General features: G+C 39.9%; 1 protein-coding gene across 7 annotated transcripts in view; it reads left to right on the top strand.

Annotated features, from left to right (window-relative positions):
* BICD1 (BICD cargo adaptor 1) overlaps positions 1-22,139 on the top strand; it is a 172,327-nt gene that overhangs the window by 123,097 nt on the left and 27,091 nt on the right. For 6 of the 7 annotated variants that reach the window (XR_009274745.1, XM_058804698.1, XM_058804692.1 and 3 more), the window contains exons 4-6: positions 2,057-2,494; positions 8,782-9,876; positions 15,553-15,704. Coding sequence is in view for 6 of the 7 variants with exons in the window: in XM_058804698.1 (XP_058660681.1) it covers positions 2,057-2,494; positions 8,782-9,876; positions 15,553-15,704 (1,685 nt within the window). In the remaining variant the exon portion in view is untranslated. Of the gene's footprint in view, positions 1-2,056; positions 2,495-8,781; positions 9,877-15,552; positions 15,705-17,003; positions 17,078-22,139 lie in introns of all 7 variants that reach the window. The other variant, XM_058804696.1, reaches the window with a different exon arrangement.

Here is a 22,139-nt window from a genome sequence, read left to right on the forward strand (position 1 = left end):
CATCACAGATCCATGCACTTGTGATTCCTAAAATTACTTTAATCTACAAGATAAAATTTTAAGGGCACTTTATACTTTAATGGTTGAATTTACAAAACCATATGTTATAAATCTTGGTGCTAAAATGTCATTATCTACATCTTGGGGATTTTTGTAGCTTTTTAGAGTCAATGAGAAGGTAACCATAGAGATATAGACCTTTAGCTTTTATGTGTATTTAAAATTGAAAAAGTGTTGGTTGTTTTGTTGGGTTTGGCTTTTTTTCATGTACTTAAGTTATAAATATAGGTACTTGATTGCATTTCACAATTTTTCCAGATGGATCTGCTTCTCCAGTAAGGAAAGATATTAAATTGCCAAATGTAGATTTGAAACTCTCATGGATTTTCCTTTTCTATTTAAGAATGCCCACTATGACTTTAGGACTTTGTTGTTTGATATGTTTCCAGTTTCTGGGTTTGAAGATTAGTGCTTTGGTTTTTGAGTTTGCCTTCCCAAAGGTTTATGAGTCAAAGACTTTTGACAGGTTGATAAATATTCTACTTCAATAGGAATGGTGCATTTTTTTTTTTGCCAGAACTTTATTTTAGTTTGATTAAAAATCCATATATGTCAAGTATAATAAAATTACATACAAGGCATTAAGCTAGCAGATAGTAATGTGTTTGAACTATAAAAGGATCAACTGCAAAAAATTGGGGCTTTTTATGGAAACATGAAAATTTGGCATTTTTTCCCTCTTTCACCAAGCTATTAAATTATTTCACCTGATAATGTGACTTTTTTTTTCCATTTTTAAATTAAGATGCAGATGACTAACATGATTAGAATTAAATAAAAAGAAACCAACAAAGTGTCATCATTTTTACCAGGAATGCTTGTCAAGTGTAGGCATGGACCTTGACAAACAAAGCTCTTCCTTTTCATTGCTGTGGGGTTTTCCAAGAGCAGTGAAAAGGAAGATAAGGAAGGACAGCAAAGGGGAAGCATGCACAGTGGGGATCTCCTGCACTGTCTAGGTATTGTTGATCAACTGGTTTTGAGCTAGGCTGGGTTTTTCCAGGCTTGGTTTCTTGTGAGGTGAAATGGAGAGGCCTGAACAAGGGAGCTGCCTGTAAAGGACAGAGAAGAAGCTGCTGTTTAGCTCTGCTCACAATGCCCATAAATACCTTGATAAAATACCACACCTTGGTGGTATTTTTAATATATATTTCCGTGGGGCAGGACAGAACAGTGAGCCTCTCCAGTGCTGCCAGGGGGTGTCACTGGGACACATTCCAGGCACTGTGGTTGGAGCAGCAGGTTCCTGTGTGCTCCAGAGGGACAGCCCTACACACTGTCCAGGGACTGTGGGGAGCTGCATGAGCTGTTTGCAGCATTCCTCTGGCAGTTTAAAAATCTCTAGCAATTTTGGGGCATCTTAGAGTTTAAACTGTCTGTACAAATAGATTCCTGTTTAATTTTTAAAATTAAATGCCTCTGGGGTAATGGAGAGCCTTGTAAAGTACAGAGAAGAGAGTTGAGACCCTTCTACTGGTTTTGTACCTTCCATCCAAATTTTTGAACACTACCAAGATACTTGAGAGTATCTGTGCCTGAGGGACTTTACATCCAGTAGGAACTGAGATACGAGGTCATCTTCAGAATATTTATATAAATAATATATAAATAAGATATCAGGCTATATTAACCTAAGATCTCTGGATACCATGATATACCAACATGGCTTATGGCAATTCATGGTAAATCTGCTATTACCAGGACATCTGCTAATAAACAGCCTTCTTCCCATGAAATTTCATTGCTTATCATAAGTTATTCTGAAAGAGGTTTTCTATTTCTTGAGTCTCACCTGCTGAAAAAGTGGGTGCTGGAGTATGTAACAGAGAAAGCTCCACTTGCACTTTTTGCTCAGTCAGTTCTTTGCAGCAGCAGGCAATGTCTGGTGTTCCAAGCCACAGTTTCTCTAACACTTATCTCAACAGGGCTGATGAATGGCAGGTTTCCACAACTCAAGTTTTAGTATTATGAATGTTCTTTGTCTTGTCTAATTCAGGTTGAATACGAAGGCTTAAAGCATGAGATTAAACGATTTGAGGAGGAGACAGTGTTGCTTAATAGCCAGCTAGAAGATGCCATCCGGCTGAAGGAGATTGCCGAGCATCAGCTGGAGGAAGCTCTGGAAACTTTAAAAAATGAAAGAGAGCAAAAGAACAATCTGAGAAAGGAACTGGCCCAGTATATCAACCTCAATGATAGTATGTATAATAACCATATTAATATATCAGTAGATGGGTTGAAGTTTTCAGAGGACGGGGGTGAGCCCAACAATGATGACAAAATGAACGGACACATCCACGGGCCCCTGGTGAAACTCAATGGTGACTACAGAACTCCCACGAGTAGGAAAGGAGAATCTCTGCACCCCGTCTCTGACCTCTTCAGTGAGCTCAACATATCAGAGATACAGAAACTGAAGCAGCAGCTCATGCAGGTAAGGCCTGAATTTAACATTCTTGGAGTGTTCAGACACATCCTATGAACCCTCGTGCCAGTTTTGCAGTGGTGATGTTCTTGACCATGTGTGTCCATTTTCCAGACTTTGTCTTTGGTGGTTTTTTAATATCCCGGTTTTGCCAGAAATATCCCTAGTAAACATGGTAAATACCCCTAGTAAACTCTACCCCTAGAGTTTACTAGGGGTACCCCTGCATAAAAGTCAGTGTGACCTGAGCAGATACTTAGTACGAAGGGGAGAAAAGGGACATAGATGCTGGGGTTACGGAAGGTTGGATACCTTTTTTCCTGCTTTCATAGTGGTGAATGTCCCTGAAATTGCAAATGAAATAAGGCATTCTTCAATATGAATAAGCTATCTGGAAAAAAACCTCATTGCAATACCTGCGTCTACAGATTTGATTATGGTCCCTTGCAAGTCAGAGGGAGTTTCTGCTGTTGAATTCAGCCTGAGCAAGGTTTGGCAGGCGGTCAGGGAGAACAAAAGGAGGGGAGGGCTGCTCTCCACAGCCGTGCTCCGGGAGCATGTGGCGTGTGGGCTGTCACAGAGCGCCCTTGTCCCGCTGGCAGCCCCGGCGGATGTGCGGCTGCAGGGGGTGCCGGGGGCTGGGACAGCCAGCGCTTGTTCCCTGTTCATCCAGTGCTTGTTCCCTGCTCATCCGTGCCCAGCCAGAGCAGGAGCCTGGGATGTGAGCCAGAGGAAAGCACAAGCTGGCAGCCCCAGTGTTGCCATCATCTCAGAAGGGGTGCGGTGCCACGCAGAGAGAGGGTCCTGCTGCCCAAGCTGGTGAGCATCTCGTCTGCCACAGCAGCTTGAAAGGTTTTGGCACCATCAAGGAAATGCTCAGCATCTTCTAGCTTCGGGCTTCTGAAAAGCACCTCTTCTAAAGAGGGGAAATATCAGCCCTTTACTGCTTGAAATGTGGAAGGTTGTTTGGAAGTGAAGTAGAGCAAAACCAATTTTCAATGCTTGCTAGGCAACAACAAATCCCTATGTGGTCTGTCCTGTTTCAAGAAGAGTTGTTTTATTTATCTCATTGCCAAATTCACTGTGGGATGTTTTGATCTGAGCTGTGACATGGGATATCTAGTTCTTTGCACCAATAACTTTGACACAAAGCATACATCATTTGGGTGTGAAAGCTTCAAATACAGGATTTTATTTACATGACAAATTCAGTTAAACTCTTCCAATTTTAAAGCGAACAGAGTGTATATTGTATATATATGCACCTGGAAGAACATATACATGAATATATGTAATACATACATTATATCTATCTATCTATCTATCTATCTATCTATCTATCTATCTATCTATCTATCTATCTATTGATGCAGGGTGACCCCAATGTAGGGAATAATGTTCTCTGACTCCAGAAGGCTGAACAATTGCTTTATTAAGCTATACGATATTACACTAATACTATAGTATATTAAAGAGTTACTATACTAAAGAGATACTAGAGAAAAACCCGTGACTGTCTCCAGACAGGCACGACACAGCTTTGACATAATTAGCCAATCAATCCAAACAACCATCAGCAGAATCCAATTAACAAATCATTCTTGGTAAATAATCTCCATAACACATTCCACATGTGTCAAACATCAGGAACAGCAAATAGAGGTAAGAATTGTTTCCTCTTCTTTGAGCTTCTCACTGCCTTCCCCAGGAAAAATCCTGGGAGAGAGAATTGTCTCTCTCTGTTCAGAGAATATGCGTACCATATATATGTATGTATGTATACATATATATATATTATACACAGCTTCTAATTTGATTCAGAAATACAGTGTTAAGAATTAAAAAACAGTTTCAAAAGAAATGCTTTGAAGTGTTCACACTTCAAAATACACTGTGTTTTAAACCATAATTTACAATGAAATATATGCAATATAAATTTTGAGTGAAAGTTGCTTAGAAATCGAAAAAGAAGTGTTGCTTTGAGTATGCTTTTTCTTGATTTTATTAAATTAAGTGCTGAGCATGATGAGTTAGCAAACTTCTGCTTGAAGGATACTGCAATTTTCTTTATCTTCTCTGAGTTAAAAACTTATATCTTTTAAACAAAGAAGCAGCCTTCTCACAGTCACTAGGAACAAACTTAGGAGCCTGTGAAAGAAATTATAACTATTTTTGGTTGTAGCATTTTTTGGTGCTAGGCCCCAGCACATCTGTGCCAATGGTGGCCACCACTGTTTGGCATTTACATCCTGTTAAAAGGTTCATGGTTTAAAAAGACACACTAGACCTCAGTGAAAGCCTGATTCCTTTAGATACCACAAAGGGTCACTGCAAATGCTGATGTTTTACAAAGTGATCTCCTTCTCTGTTGAGTTACATCAGTTCACATCACACAAATTAAATTTGGATCATACAAATTAAATGTGAAAAATTCTGCCAAAAATTTTGTGTGTGGTAGATGTGAGACTTAATCAGGTTTTAAAGGTAAATCATCAGCAAAATTGGATTTTTTCCCCCTCTGCAGTGTCTTTGCCATATGGTGTTCATTCAGCTGTATCTCAGTATTTGGTGTGAGTGCCTCCTGTTTTTTGTGAAGGGGCTGCACTAGGACAGAGTTTCTGAAGGAACTGATCATATATTGGGAACTATTTTGGCTATAGGACATCAGGTTCCTTTTTAGGATAAAAGTAAACTTCAGATTTGCCATTTTGTAAGGGTGTCTGGCAGATTGTTTTTGCTCCTCTATCTCATAAAGAAGACTTCACTGAAACAGCATGACAAATAGAATTCTTTCTACAGCTTTTGAATGCTGCTGTTTCATGGGCTGTGCTGGTCCTTGGAGAGATTTAATTGCACCTATTCCTGTTCCATATATATATCTGCTGTGTAACAAATGTCCTGCTGAAAAATTTCATTTTCTGAGATTTTCTTAGAAAAGTTCAGGGCTTTGTGTTTTTCCTTCCTGTTTGTTGTGCAGTTAAGAAAAAGTTCTTTGTCTCATCCTTTAAGTCTAGGACTTCTTTTCTTCCCATGGTCGTGTTTTCCCTTTTTCTGAGGCCAGTATCATATTTGGAAAATTTAGATAAAATTCTCTTTAAAAAGGCAGAAAAATTAAAAGTCCCTGCAGCTCAGTTTCTGACACTCTTCTTCAGCTGCCTTGTACTTTTGTGGCAAATATGCTATAGCTGAGATTCAGGGTTCTTGAGATGAGTTCTCCTGTTAATTTGCTTCAGTCTCCCCCAGGAATTGTTCACTGAAATTCTGATGTTGTTGAAAAAAAAGGAAAAGAAAAAGGTGAGGACATGAGTGGGTATGGTTAAATTGCTTTCCATAATTGCAAGCTATAGATGCAAATTGGGAAGGAAATCTCCTCAAGCTGAAATCTCTAAAGGGAAGGATGCGTTGCAAAATAGGAGACAGCTACTTTTGAATTGCTTTTATTTTCATTTTAAGATTATAAAAATCCTTACTGCAGCTATCAATTCCAGTGTCAAAAAAATGCACCAACTGGGCTGAAAAATACCTGGAATTGCCATAAGTTTGCTGTGGTGGAAATAAGAATATAGTACTGTCTAGAACAGGAAATATTATTACTGCATTTGGGAACAGCAGAGTCATTAATATGCAAAAGGTGTGCTCAGGACTGAGCTGGAGCTTTGGGGTTTTTCCCTTGGCAGTAGGAGCATGTATTTATGGTTTTAAACAGAAGGGGATTAGCTTAATCCATTATTGCTGGTCCAGAATGAATAAAATTGAGAGATCTGTGTATTTCCTTTTGCTTGCTGTGCAAGTTGATATATGGGTTTTAAAAGTTTAAAATGTTTTCTTTGGAAAGAATTCTTTCTGTTTGAAATGAGTGTTTCCAGAACCCATTTATGTTCAGAAGAGAAATTATCATCAAGATCCAAATTAGCTCTGCTACAGTTTTTCTTCCTGATAGGGTATAATGGCTCAGATCAGTAGTCCTGCAGGATCAATTCTGTCTGATTAATTTAAGCAGGCACTGAATCACTGTGCTGCTTTAACACACAGGTGTTTTCTCAAAGGAAAGGCTTTATTATAATAAATATTATTAAAAATAAATATTTATCTTTACATGGGTACAATATACAGTGAATTGGCTTCTTTGTTGTGAACATGCCCACAGTGGACCCATAGACTTTAATAATCCAACTGCCCTTGGTGTGTAATATGTGGTTCTTTATTGTCACTACCATTTCTCACTATAAGGTGAGAAGATCCTTTCATTAGCCAAAAACCTGATTTTTTTGTGCATTTGCATAGCTCACTGTACCAGCCTGAAGGAATAAATACCTTCATCTGCTGAGGGCAGTGTAGCTAACACTGAAGCCTGAGATACCAAGTGGTCACAACTGGAGTTCAGCTGAAGGTTTCTAGGGAAAGCAGACCTGGGGCAGGCAGCTTGGTGAAAAAAAAAGAGGAAAGCTGGTGAAGAGACTCCTGCTGGGTTGATCTCTGAGGGTCCCAGGACAGGCCTCACCAGGAGATCTGTAGAAAATGGTTGTCTTAAAGAAGATGCACTTGGTGAAAGGGAAGTTCACCCTATTTTGATTTTTATGTACAGGAGTGGGCTGATATGGGGGCTGAGCAGCAATGAGGTTGGTAGACATACTGAGGGAATGAAAAATGGAGGAGGATACCAAAATACTTGTGGTTCTTGGCTGTCCTCTTCTGCACTGATGAAGTGCCGAAAGTGGAACACTTATATCTAAAGAGAGAAACTCTTCCTGGATCATAAAATAATTGTTTGGCACTTTTTTTAATTCTTAAGGCATCAGTCCCCTGTATACAATAAAAGTAGGATTTTTTTTTAGATGTTTTATCATGGCTTCTATTTTTATTTGTACATTTCTGCCTGCAATTGATTGCAGATCCTAGTGGAGGCCATGTTTTGAGAGCTTGTCTGTGAAACCAAGGGATCACTGTGTGCTCCAGTGTCTTAGTGCTTCTGAGCACCAGCCATGGCTCAAAAGCCTGGTTAAGACGAAAACAAGAGTTTGAAGCACTGCTCAGAACATTTTGTGAGATGATATTAATACCTTTTCGGTTTCTCAAAGGCTTTTCTTTTCCTTTACTAAGATTTGTGGTGGCTGATTTGATTCTCTTCCTCATAATACTGATAGGGAAGGAAAGTTTGTGTTTGCTTGATTTTTTTTTAAGGTTTCTTCATAACTGAAAACTTTCAATTATCAGATTTAATAATTACACCTCTTATGAAGGGAAGTGCCATTTTCACTGCAAGTGCTGAGATTCTGCAACAGGGGGAGAGAAGATCAGTAAACCTGGTAGGCTCAGGATCTTATTGTAGAAGTCATGACAAGAAGGAGGATCTTATCTCTGTAAGCATTCCTCTGCTTCCCAATTAACTCCTCAGAACAGGACAAAGGCACAGGAAAATATACTTAAAACTTGGATGTCTTTCAGAGGTGTTATGATGAGTAGCAAATACCTGAGGAGATCAAACTTGTAAGTTTGTCTTTTTCACTTGCTTTAAAATTGCTGTGCAATTAAAGCTTCTAGAGGTGTCCTTCATTATGTCTTCTGTTGTTCAATGTCCACTTTTCTATGTGGATATTTGGTAAGAAACTTACTAGGTCACAACCCGTGGGCTGTTAGTTACACTACAAGTCCTACTTTTCCTGGCTTGAATTTAAACAGATGGATTTTGCTGACAGATAAGTGCTGGGGATGGGCAGTCCTGGGAGTTGCCTGTGCTCAGTGTTAAGTGTGTGATCTGTGCTACATTTCCACAAGATAGGTTATTCAATTTGTGGAAATGTACGCAGCTGGTTTTTTACTGCATTTGCCTTAATGAAAGTGTGCAGCAGTTCAAAGATATAAATGAATATTGTGAAAGATTGGTAGAACTGTTAAAGGGAAATATAAATTCAAGCTCTGTTGAGAAATGGCTTACAGCTGACAGTGATGCAGTTTCTGTGTTGAGGGAACATATGTCCTAATAAATCCAGTATCATTACTCTAGCTGATGAGACAGTGCTTGGACACTTGGTAATTCTTCAGTGGGCAACATATAAAATTGTGATCTAGTGGTATTGGAAGTTGTAACAAAGCTTGGAACTTCCTAAACCTCTGAGAGTTACAGAGAGGTGCTCTATAAATTAATTTTGTGGTTTAGGTGTACATGGCTAAAGTCTCTCAGAAGCCCTCAAGCTGCAGGCAGTGGTGGGGTGGAAGCGGTGACCGGGACTGCATGGGTTTGGTGCTCAGCATGGGTGGGATGAGATCCTGGGTTTCTCACTGTGACTCTGTTGCAGGTGGAGAGGGAGAAGGCCATTCTCCTGGCCAACCTCCAGGAGTCTCAGACACAGCTGGAGCACACCAAGGGAGCCCTGACGGAGCAGCACGAGCGTGTGCACAGGCTCACGGAGCACGTCAACGCCATGAGGGGCCTGCAGAGCAACAAGGAGCTGAAGGTTGAGCTTGACTGTGAGAAGGGCCGAGATTCCGGCGAGGAGGCGCACGACTACGAGGTGGACATCAACGGCTTGGAGATCCTGGAATGTAAATACAAAGTAGCTGTTACTGAGGTGATAGACCTTAAAGCAGAAATCAAAGCCTTAAAGGAGAAATATAATAAGTATGTGGAAAACTACACTGAAGAGAAGGCCAAGTATGAGAGCAGAATCCAGACGTATGACGAGCAGGTGACAAGCCTGGAGAAGTCAACCAAGGAAAGCCAGGAAAAAATGGTGCACATGGAGAAGGAGTTGCAAAGGATGACAAGCATAGCAAACGAAAACCACAATACCCTTAACACTGCCCAGGACGAGCTGGTGACGTTTAGTGAGGAGCTGGCTCAGCTCTACCACCACGTCTGCCTGTGCAACAACGAGACGCCCAACAGGGTCATGTTGGACTATTACAGGCAGAGCAGGGTCACCCGCAGCGGGAGCCTCAAGGGGCCCGATGACCCTCGAGGTCTCCTTTCCCCACGACTGGCCAGGCGGGGGGTGGCATCGCCCGTCGAAGCCAGGACCCCGACCGAGCAGGTGACGAAGGAGGCCGCAGAGCCCGGCAAGGAGCAGAGCCCCACAAAAACACCTTCCATTTCTCCTGTCATCACAGCCCCTCCTTCCTCCCCCGTCTCTGACACCAGTGACATCCGCAAGGAGCCTATGAACATCTACAACCTCAATGCCATAATAAGGGACCAAATCAAGCACTTGCAGAAGGCTGTGGACCGGTCGCTGCAGCTGTCGCGCCAGCGGGCCGCGGCCCGCGAGCTGGCGCCCATGATCGACAAGGACAAGGAGGCCTTAATGGAGGAGATCCTGAAGCTCAAGTCGCTCCTGAGTACAAAGAGAGAGCAGATCGCAACCTTGAGGGCGGTGCTGAAAGCCAACAAGCAGGTAAGGGGCTCCTAAAGCACTCAGGAAAGTCTGTTATTTGTACAGATCACTTACACAGGGGTGTTTTGGAGGAGAGGTTTTACTCACAGGTTATTTAGCCTCTCACTCAGTCACAGCAAGGACACACCATCCTTCCCTCCCCTCCCAGTCTCTTCTTTAAACACTTCAGTTCTGCTTTTCTCAGCACCCACCATTCACTCATCAGAGGTGTAGGCAGGGACCGCCAGAGGTGTAAGCAGGGACCAGCCCAGGCATGTTGCTGGTATTATCACAAACTGTTGTTTGGAAAACAAAATAGAAAACTCATGAAGAGGCTGTCAGTGGTATACTCTTCTATTTAGGAAAATAAAAATCTTCAGGGAATTATTTTGAGTGTTTTTTTTTCAAATTTTAAGAGGAATTCATCCAGCCACTTTATTTTTGATGTTTCACCAATGAAAAGAAGCCAAAAATTGTAGTACTTGATATTAAATCCATCTTGATAAGAAATCTATCTCATTGCTATGTTTTTCAAGAGTGCTGTCAATTTTTCTTTGCATAGTATACCTCCCAAGCCCTTGGCATCCATTAGATTCCCGGTTTGAAAACACTGTAAAAAAATCTAAATTTAAACACACAAATAGTTTTATTTATTTTGATGCATTTCCTTTTGCCCAGAATTAAATCTGAGTGCAGAAGGCTGCAGTGGCAGTGGTTTCATTCTAAGTTGCCTGGCACTTTCCCCATCTCAAAACAGTGCAGGGATCACCACATGGGGGCTTGAATCCTGGTTAACAGCTTGGCACTCTGTTAGCTGCTGACAGTGATGGGATTTCAGTGTTAAAATTCCCAATTGTCAACTATTCTGAAGTTACACCAATCAATTAAACTTGAAATTGTATCTGTAACTGCAAAGGATACTGGGGATTTTTAAATTGCAGCAATATTTCAATATACATTGAGTCTTTTATAGCATTTCCCCCTCTCCCTGATAAAACACATGTTAAATATTAAGTCAAGTAATTAAATACCATCTCTAGCTAAGCAATAATAGCTCTAAGCAATTATATGTAGATTTTACATGTAATTAAAATGTAATTTAGATGGAATTGATGTATGTGGGTATACATTCTGTGATTCCAAATTAAAGATTTTTCCCATTAGCATAGAGCTATCATTTATTTTTTGCTGCTACCAGAAGATCTATCTCAGTCTCTCTCTTTTATTGGTGTCAGAAATAATGCATTATCCTAAGGCATGCTCACTGAAATGGAAAAGATAGATTTGCTGACTAAGGAGCTGCTATTAACTAATCTTTTATTTATTAGATAGCAGCATACATATTGGTAACTGTAAAACTTGGTACAGAAATTTGCAATACTTGTCCATGCAAGCCTGATATCAGCTTCCTCAAACTTTCGAGCTAAAAGACAATAATGTAAAGATAAGGAGAAATTTAATGTTGGAGAGGGGAAGAGTTGTTCATTATGTGCCAGCCTCAAGTGGTGGGTGTATCCCAGAACCCAAATTCATGTTTTGATTCATGTTCAAAAAAACAGGAGTTAAGATTTATTCTTTTGAGGTCCTCCCGTTCAAAAGAGTAAGTTTCTAAGCAACAAAAGACTGGGGATTCTTTTCCCTTCCTTAGGTCTGGTCTTTTGGACTGTACTTAAGTGAAAAATCATCCTTAACTAGGGAAGCACAGTTGGTATGCAGTGTTGGTCAGTAGTATTTGCATATAAGCATTTTTATTTTATTAATAAATATTATTTATAAGCATTATTTTATTTTCACAAAGCTCTTGCAGGAAAAAGAGAGCAAGATTTGGTGTAAGAAAATGCAAACTTAAGTCCATGAAAATGGATTATTAAATCAATTGCTCAAGAAAGCAAGGCACATAGATCTTGCTGGCTTGCTTGCTTACCTTGCCTTGATTTATGTATCCATTTGTTCATAGCCCAAATTACTGTGTCTGCACCTGATTGGTGGAATAAACATTAACAAGTAGCATAAATGGGAAAGTAAAATCAAATTAATGATGCAGTAATTTTTGGGACTGGTTCAATAATGGGTTTGATTTTGATTTCTAATCAGAAAGCAAAGCTGCCTATGAGGGAAATTTAATACCCTGAAGTCGTGATGGAAAGCTGATCAGTTGTTTTCATAGGTAAATAGCTCAATGAGGCAGAATTGAGTCAGCAAGACCTTCATGTCTGCATTAGCTATTAACTGTAGTGTCTGCAGCTTCCATGACTGAAATACCCATGAAAGTCTTTCAGAAAAAATACTTTGATAACCCAGACATACAAAATTTTGTCTATAAACTAATGCTGATACTATATGGACAGAACACAGGAGAATTTCTGCTGTGAAAGAGAGGCTTGATGAAAAGTCAAGGTACCACGTACAACTTCTGTGCTAAAAATACAGGCTAGTTTTCTGCTTTTTGTGTGACATAAAAATCCTACCAGTGTAGGATTATTTAGTATTTATTAACAATTATTTTAAATGGGCTGCTTCTCACACTGCTGATAAAAAGTAAATGAGATACAAAGCTGTCTTAGAAAATGAGGTTTGTTCACAGATTTCAGGATGAAGATGGCAACCTTTAGGGCTGAGTTTAGGCAAACCTCTCTTCTGTAAGGATACAGAGGAAGGTGGAAAAGGACCCTGTTAGTTGTGCCAGTGCTTGAGGTCCTGGGCTCAGGTGGGTGCTGACCTCAGCCAATTCACCTCCAGGGCTGAGCTTTGGGGCTGGGGACCTGAGCTACTCGTGTCCCCAGCTCTCTTTTCCTCACTGATATTTCACACCCTGCTGGAGTCCAGGCCTTGGAGCTCTCTGCTCCCTCCTGGCATTGCTGTCAATTCCAGGTGACTTCTTCTCCACAGTAAATGCACAGTGAGCCATCAATTCCAGGTGACTTCTGCTCCACAGTAAATGCACAGTGAGCCATCAGTCTCAATCCCATGTCTGCAGGTGCCTGGCTGGGAGCCTGGGTGCTTCGCTTGCCCAGTTCCTCAGCATGACTGGTCTGACAAGACAGTGTCATGAGCACCTCTGGTGTCTTATTGGATTATTTACTACACTGAAGAATAGTCATGCTTTTTTCGGTGTTTTCATCTTTTTTCTTGTGCTCCCATCTACTTGCGTGCTGTGAGATTGCATTCTTATGTGGAAAAAATTCTCTGATTTTCTGATTCAATTTTTTTCCTTTAACTGCAGCTTTAAAAAATGCCAGATCCTGGCACCTGCTTCCTTGTGGCACCCACTACTTGGAAATGAAGGCTTTTATTTGTCCCATCCTTCCTTTCAGAGAATGCTCTGTATACACTATTCTAGATTACCAAAATCTAGATTATGCTATGGAACTGGCACTGGGCATAACCAGGCATATGGGTACAATTTTGGGGATTGACTGAGATGGAGAACAAATAGAAATAATTTCAACAAGAGCTGGCACTGGAGGAGGAGTAACTTGAAGCTGTGTCTTCAGTTCATTTTGTCCCGGTTAGTTTGGCACAGTGTGACAGTCCAGCTGAGGTGACCAGGCACTCTGATAGATAGAGGCTGAGTTCCTCTTCTGCCCCTGTCTCCCTCTCCATTACACATTCAGCCTTCAGAGTGTTCTCAGAATTCAGGCAATTTTCCTGTCTCTTCAGGCTCCCCAAATTTCCAAGAGAAGCTTCCTCAGCTTGTGCTCCCCTTCTTTCTTTTGCAACTAAATCCACTTTTTCTTATAGTTTTTTTTTTTGGGGGGGGGGGTTTTTTGTTTATTTAATTTGCTTCTCTAGCAGAGCCCTTGTGCCCATTTGTTCTTTAGGAGATTTTCAGGAGGGAGATCCTCAGCAGTTTGGCTGGTGCATGGAGAGACATGAAGTATTTCCCATAGGATTTGAAACTTATGCTTTGTTTTTTCTATGTTGTTTTATAGGAAACTTTATTAGGAAGAAAAAAATGTTTGAAGCTTTGACTCAGTCCTTCCTTCCTCTGTTACTTTTATTCACCAAGTAAACTATATTTTCATCCTCTAGTGTTGCACATCCATTAACTTACCCTGACATCCAAACTAAATCATGGGGATCATGGTCTGTCTGATCATTGTGCACAGCTTCAGTGATGTGTAAATTAATGTAATTTATGAGTGCACATTTTGGTCACAGCTGAAAACAGATAAAAAGCTGATTATTTCTACTTTATCCTGCCAAGACATAAGCTGGTGTCCACCATCCTACCCTGCACCAAAGCATATATCAGCAAGGCTGAAAAAAGCAGAATTGGTTTAAATAGATCCCTAAGTGATTGATAATTTTAACATGTATTGCTGATGATTTCAAATCTGGATTGGAAAAACACATCTATTTAAAATGATGGGTAGTTACTACTGCCCTTTAAAAATCTGCTCTCTTATTGTAAATTGGTGTGAAAGGAAGAAAATATTGTTGGTGAGTAATGCAATTTTAAAAATTAATTATTTTAACATTGTTATTTAACAAGACACAAATGAATAAAGTTGTAATTTATAGGAGATTCTAATGTGCCCTTTTGTAAAGAGACATTTTTAGTGGGAAATGTATTGAGTTTTGGAAAACTGGGTTTGAAATAGGTTTCCATCTGTTTGGTCATTACCATCTTTTGTCCTGTTCTCTTGCTAGTTGCTTCAACCTAATTTTCTTCTAACCTTCTCTCCCCTGGTGGTGGCCAAACAGCCCATAAGATCAACAGAGGAAATTGATTGCCTGTATGAATTGCTGCAACTTATTATGCACTAAATGAAGTGCAAAAAACAACCATAACACCCTCTGAATAAATGTAAAAGGAAGCAAATTTTTCTTCATTTCATTCAAAGGCAATATTTTTAAATGTCTCAAGCAGCAGCAGGTATAAAGTCTCTATAAAACTATGTATTTTGAATAACTTCAAAATTTTACTAAATTCATAAGTAATGCAGGATGTTCAAGTCTTGCAGATATAAGACAAATGTAACTATTAAAAACAGTACAGTAGTAAATTAAAGGAATTTAATGGATGAAATTGAAAACAGAAAGAAGGGAGCAGCAAAAATTTAGGAATGGGACAAATACAAAGCTTTGCTTTCCTTTTAAATGAAAACTGTAATTTACACTTTTTTTTTTAGTGGTTAAAACTGCTGAAATAATGCTGGTTTGCACAGCAGTGAACATTGCCAGTTTTCAGGCATAAATCAAGCTGCCAGATCCTGGCCATCCCTGTGCCCAAGGAAAGCCTCAGCCAGCAGGAGGCTTGAGGCCAAACACGGTGATTCACAACTTGGCTGCAGAGGCTGAGCCTCATGTGCTCTGTGTCCTGTTTGCAAAGTGCCAGGGGACACACTTGGGTGTTTATTGCAGCTCAAACAAGGTGGCAGCAGCTCCTGTAGTAACTTTACTCCCTTGCCTGAGCCCTCCACATAGAGCTGTATCTTTTTGCAGAGATACTTGAGGTGCTGAGTTGTTGCCAGTTGCCATTGAAATGGGCTTTGTCCTTTCAGCTGCTTTCTCCTTTTCCTGCTTTCATGGAGTACAATTTAAAAGAAGAAGTTAAACTGTGCAGTCCAGTGAAGATCAGGTTTAATTTATTTTACTTGTGAATGAAGGACATCAAACCCAAAATCAGGCATGGGATTTTAGCTGTTCTCAGATCTTTGTCTCATAAGCACATATCCTTGTTTTTGTTTTCAGACAGCTGAAGTGGCACTGGCCAATTTGAAGAACAAATATGAAAATGAAAAAGCAATGGTGACTGAGACCATGACCAAGCTACGGAACGAACTAAAGGCTCTGAAGGAAGATGCAGCAACCTTCTCATCCTTGAGAGCAATGTTTGCAACCAGGTAAGGGAAAGGTGTCACCACCTGGCTCAGCACTGCAAGCATGTGTGTGCTATGTGAGAACACACTTTGCTGTGCATGTTGGGTGCTTAGGAGGATAGAGAAATTATTTTCTGCGTGGTCAGGGGTTTCTTGGATGAAGGTGAATGAGTCCTAGAATGCACACTGTGCAGAACTTGCAGGCTTTCAAGTGCTGCTGAGACGTGTGTCTTGGAGAATAAAGCTGAAGAATAGCAAGGTCAATACAACCTTGAGTAAAGTGTTATAAATGGCAGTATATAGCTACAGAATATTTGCATTTATAGGGTTTTTAAAGTGGAAATCAAATAGAGGATTTATGTGGCTGATATTCCCATTCAGAAGTACGCAGTGATTCTGTCGTGTAAAGCTATCTTATGGTTAATGATGATCTTCAGAACCCCACATTTTCATTACAGTGAGATTTATTACTTACCAGTTGTAAAATCTATTTAATCAACCAACCTATGCTATAATCCAGTGCAAATAATTGTAAGGTACTGTAATTTCCCACTCCAGCATAAATTCTTATTTTCTTCCACTGTGATACTCAATTTATTATCTTCTCCTTCACAGGATAAAAGCTTCACTTACCTTCTGTAACATAGTTCCTGCTGGCAGGACACTAATTAATCAACTTTCATCTTTCCTTCTCTCACATCTTCTTCAGAAGACCTTTTGGTTTTACACAGAATCACAGAATCAACTAGGTTGGAAAATACTTCTGAGATTGAGTCCAGCCTATGACCCAACACCACCTGTGATCCAGACCATGGCACTGAGTCAAGTCCAGGCTTTCCTTAAACACCCCCAGGGATGTGACTGCACCACCTCCCTGGGCAGTTCACTTCAATGTCTGATAGCCCTTTTTGTGAAGAAATTCTTCCTAATGACCACCTAGACCTCCCCTGGCACAGCTTAAGCCTGTGTCTTTTCATCTTAGCTGCTTTTTAAAAGGTTACCTAAAAATCTTTTTTTGTTTTTTAAGCTCCAGCTTTTTCATCAATAAATTCTTATTTTGGAAATCCAAAAAGACTTTTTCCCCCCCTCTTCTGGTCAAACACAGTTCAGATTTCTTATTTGTGCTTTAGTCCATAAATGATAAGACATCTTTGTGCCTTCAGCCAACATCTCTTCAGTGCTGCTGGCAGTGACATCTCACCACTTCAGCCTTCTAAGGTGCTTTTTTGCTTAGTGACAGCAGCAGCTGGGAGAAGTGGGAAGGAAGGAGAAAAGAGGCATTTATATGTCGTGACATTGGTGCTGTGTACAAATTCATCATAGGTCCTTCGCCAGAGGAGCGCGTGTAGCGACATAATGGAAACGAAGACCCAGCTCAGCAGGTGGTGTGAACCAAGGTAGCCTCATTGATTTCATTGGCATCTAAAGGCTTTCTTCCACAAAGGAGAGTTGTGTATGTGTGTTGGAAATGCATGTGTTTACCTTTCTGTGCAAGCTCCTTGCTCTAGGAGATGCAGGAATGTTCTAACTCTGGAAGAGCTTATGGAAGGCAGGTAACTCTGGAGCAGAGGAGTGGCATCGTGAGCATAAAGCAAAACAAGGGTCTTGAATGGGCCATAAATCATCAACATATAAGGTAAAAGTAGTTTTCAAAGCTTTAGAGGGAATGTTAGATTGTTGGTGTACTGAATGCTCCTTACTCAATTAGGGCATCCTGAGTGCAGATCTCAGTTGGGTTCAAGGCATATCCTGGAGCTGATGGGAGGCAGCAGCATCCCCTCCATGAGAATTAGGCTTCAGTGATGCCACTCATCCAGGTGTCTTATCTAGATGCCTTGTGTGTAGGATGTAAAGAAACTTCTGTTCCTCTTCTATGAGCTATAAAAGGAGTCTGTGTGACCTGCTGAGTTACACATTTTTAGTTTAAAACAATTTCTAGTGTTAGCAGTGATAAATCCCACCCCAAGAATTTACTGCTCTTGGTAAACTCCATGTAGTAGTGATTAAACACTCAATATATGAGACATATCCCTGCCCTTGACATCCTAAGTTTTTGCCCAGTATTCTCTGAGCACAGTTATAAAAAATGATTCACTACAAGGTCTTCCACATCATTATACTCCTATAGATTTTTCTGTTGTAAAATATTCATTTTTCTTCCTTAGCATGGAGTTTAATGGCCTTTATAATTAAATCAATCTTTCTAAATGGTCAAATCATTGACTCATTCCAAATAGTCCATTTGGAAGAGCATTTGTTTAAATGACAGAGAGTTGATATATTCTACAAGTCTTTTGAAGAGGAGAAATCTGTTTGAAAATACAAGGGTCTAAGATTTTTGTGCAGTAACATTAGATGCAGTAGCAACCCTCAGCATAAAAAAGCAATTGTTTAGTCTTTAGTTGAATAAAACAGTGGTTTCCATGGTTATAGTGCATCACATGGTACTTACTCCTGAATTTGTACCATAGGGAGATCATCCTTCTGATAGCAGAATTGTATTATAGATCTGAAAATGGTTGCTTAGACTGTTTGATAGAACAATATCCTTTCTCTTTCCATAAAGCATCACTTTGGCCCCCAGGTGGATGTTCATCTGGTGCTGTATGGAACTGTGTGTTTCCTTCCTCAAATACACCAGATAAAGGTCATAGCACATGTCCTAAGGAGAGCACAGCACTTCTGTTTCTGGTCTGAACAGCAAAGTTGACACTTTCCTCCAAAGCTCCCCTGTGCAGAAAGCAGGAGCCTTCTTTTCTGTGTTTTTCCTCACACTTGTTCATCCTTCACTCCTTAAGCTCTTTTTACAGTTCTTTGTCTCAAAAGTCTTTCTGTCCTGCTTGTCACTCTACTTTTGCCCTTTTTCCTTCTGGAGCAGCTTATTTGACCCAAAAATCTCTGAGATTCTGATCTCTACAGCTTCCTCCTTCCCTTTTCATTAGCTGTGTATCCCTTTTCTGGGATTTATGTGCTTCAGACCTGTCAAGAATATTTCCTGGAACGCCTCTCTTAAAAAAAGAAAGCTACAGCATATAAAACCACTTTGGTGGGATTCAAGAGGTTGGCAAAACAGAGCTGAAGTTTCTGTTAGATGCCAGTGCCATGTGCAGCCTTTAACCTGCTTATTTTGTCATGGGCTGCTTCTGGTATTCCCAGAGAAAATGAGGAATTCCCAAAGAAGCCTTTCCTGCCCCTCCTGTTGTTTCCCCTCACTCTCACCCTGAGTTCTGACCCAGGGTAAGGGTGGTCTGTGTTTGTGAAGCAGCCAGCAGCACTCATTCAGAGGAACAATAAATAATTATTTAAAATATTAGTTTTCCAATCTAGAGTAGGTGTTGTCCTGAGAGAGGAAATCCTGAGCTGAAGGAGAGAAGGAACTACTTTTGAACAGGATCCTTAACCTATTCAGGAAGCAAAATACACTGACTCTCTACACTGCTTGCTTCGCCAGCCTAAACTGAGATGTGTAATTGGAGAGAGCAGGAAATATTGCCATAGTCCTGACACTGCATGCATGGATTTTATTCTTTATCCATCAAAATATTTTCTTATGATGATTTTAAAAGAAAAATGTGTGCTGAACAGACTGAGTAGGAAGATTGAACAGATCCCGGAGCTGAGAAAACATTTTTGAACAGGAGAAGAATTATGATTATCTAGTTAGAGCAGGGACCTGTCACTGTCAGTGTCACTGGGTTTTAGCTCAAGCTCTGCTATGATTTATGTTACCTAAATTACACATAAGCCTGATTTGGTATTTGGTTTATGTTCCTAGACGAGAGGGATAGATGGAACCAGAAATCCCTTAAAATCCTATATAAGCTTCTTGGATCAGTTCATAAAAAATAAGTGGGCATATGTGTCTGCTTGCATTCTGAGATGAGAGGAATGAAAAATAGGTGAAACCTTGACTTTTGCTCTAAGCTCACCAGCAGACAGCAAGAAAACAGTGCTGCTTATTTAATAGTGGCTTGCAGCTTACAACCTGTCTTGGGGCAAGAGGGAAACTGAGGAGAGTTCTGATTCAGGAGGACATAACCTGACTTTTGCTATCACTATTAGAACCCTCCTGAAACACTCATTCAGAGCCCTGGAGTATCCTGCAGCCCTGCAATGGTCTCTGCCGTGCCAGAAGTCCTCTTTCCTAGGAGCTCTTTACCCTTTTCTCTTAGGAGATCATTAACCTTTCTCTTGCTTCTGTGAGACTTGATGAATGTTTATCAAATGTGTGGGTGAAAGGCAATATAGATGTGTGCAATGCTTTTTTATTTTTTAATTGGAAACACTTCTCCTTTTATCCCACACTTGCACATAGCTGGGAATATCTCAGTGAAAGGAAAAGCTGTGGCTGGAGGCAGTTGTTACCTCCCACTACACAGAGTAACCTTCTCTGCTGCCAAATTGCAGGAGATCTGAGGCTGTTAATTCAGCAGAAGTTAATAGAGGCTTCTACTTGCATGATTTAGGTTTAACCTTTCTTTTAAACTTTCTAAAAAAAAAAAAAAAAAAAGTGGGCTTGCTCTGGAAAATGTATTAATGAGATTGGTTTTGTTTGAACAACAGCTAATAGCATCTAGTATATGCAGATTTCTCAAGAGAACTTGATATAGTTTATAGCAAATTCATCTAAGACTGCATTAGTAATATCTACCTTCAATGCACATGTTTCTTAACTGTTCACTTGGGCTGTTTTACAAATCAGATGTGCAAATACCAAAAACATCTTCTAATACCTGAGAAAAATCAAACTTTTTCCAAAATCAAAATTGATGTATTGGCATATTAATGGAAGGCAATCCATTCCTCTAGTGGCAGTGTGCCACAGGAGTTGCTGCAGGTGTTGCAGCTAAAAATTTTCAACAGGAAACATGTTTGGAAACAAATGAGGTCTCTTGGACAAAGAGGAAAGCAGGAGAGAATAAAAGACAAGGACACAAGACCCATCTGGTTACAAGAATGAGGCTTTAAAACTCTGATAACGTAGACATTAAAGTAAATTAACTTTAAATAGGAATTACTAAAATATTCAGAATGCTGATTTCATGTCTGTCAAGGAAACTGACTTAAGCATCAACATGCATCTCACAGCTTGGAGCAGAAATAGGTGTGCATGTTGGCTTTAAGCCAGCTGGCATTTCATAAGTTCCTCTTTTCCTCAAGGCTTGGGTAGCAGCAATCATGCTTATTAAGGTCCTGCAGAAGAAAGATAATACTGAAACTGTAGATGAAGCTGTATCTGACATAGTAATTTTGCTTGCAGTGCCTGAATTGTTCAAAAGGGAAGTGCAATATATATATAAGTATTTGTGTGTGAAGAATAACTAACTACACATTTTCAAGTATACTTTGATTCTGTTTCCCAAGGGCAAGATTAAAATTTCAGAGAAATTATGTTCATCCCTCAGTTTACAATAATTCAAGCGTTTATTGCATCATCCATTTTGATAAGGAAGACTAAAATAGTTTTCTATGCTTGCTTTCTGTAAGTGATACTGATAGAATTACATACTCATCCATTACAGAATTGCAATTACACAGCAAAACTGCTTAGATTCACCCAGATCTTGTGGGAATGAGATCTGGTGAAAGCTGCATCGTTCAACATGAAAAATCCTTGGGTGTTTCCACAAATGTCTGATGGTCAGGCAGTACTGCTGTCTGTGAAGCATCTCAGTGCTGGGATACATTTATTTTTATTGCTCTTGGTTCTTACTGAATAGATGGTCTATTGCTATCAAACTGAAGCTATTTCACTTCAAAAAGTGTTTTAATACAATTTTGAAATGCCTTGCTTTTCCTGTTAACTTTGGGAAGTTTTGCTAGAAGCAGAGATAAATTGAACTTGGTCTTAAATCGAACAAAATCGTAAGAAAGGTGGTTTTAGTTCTCAGAGATCTAAAGCAAATGAAAAGATAATTTTCCATGTGGGTAAAAAAGGATTAAAAAGGAGTAGTGATGAACACACCTCCAAGAAATTCAACAGTAAATGTGAAATATCTTCCAGGTGTGGGGCTTCCTAATAGGATCCCTTTAATCAATGGTAACTAATGGTAGTCATGGTAGTAAGTGATTAACAAGGGTAAATAATGGAAGGTTTCTATTTCACAAAATGTGATGTGTCAAGTGTTCAAACTACTTGCACTTTTTTTTGTAATACTCTCTTGAAATGGATATGACTGCCTGTGGAAAATAGTATTTTCTAATTGGTAGCATTTTTAATCATGGTGACTTACTGGTAGAAGCAACACCCAAAATTGTTATTTGTGGTCTGAACTGGAAATAATCCCATACCTCCCCTCCAATTGCATCAGAAACACATTACATTGTCATAGACTATGTTGATATAGGCACAGGTTGTCTTGCTGAATGGGAAGTTCCATTCTTGCTGAATGGAACATTCAGATCCAAGTCCAAATTGACTCAGAGGGGAACAGAAGAATTCAGGCTGCCAGCTGCCAC

Source organism: Ammospiza caudacuta, chromosome 5, assembly GCF_027887145.1.
Source record: "Ammospiza caudacuta isolate bAmmCau1 chromosome 5, bAmmCau1.pri, whole genome shotgun sequence".
Taxonomy (NCBI): domain Eukaryota; kingdom Metazoa; phylum Chordata; class Aves; order Passeriformes; family Passerellidae; genus Ammospiza; species Ammospiza caudacuta.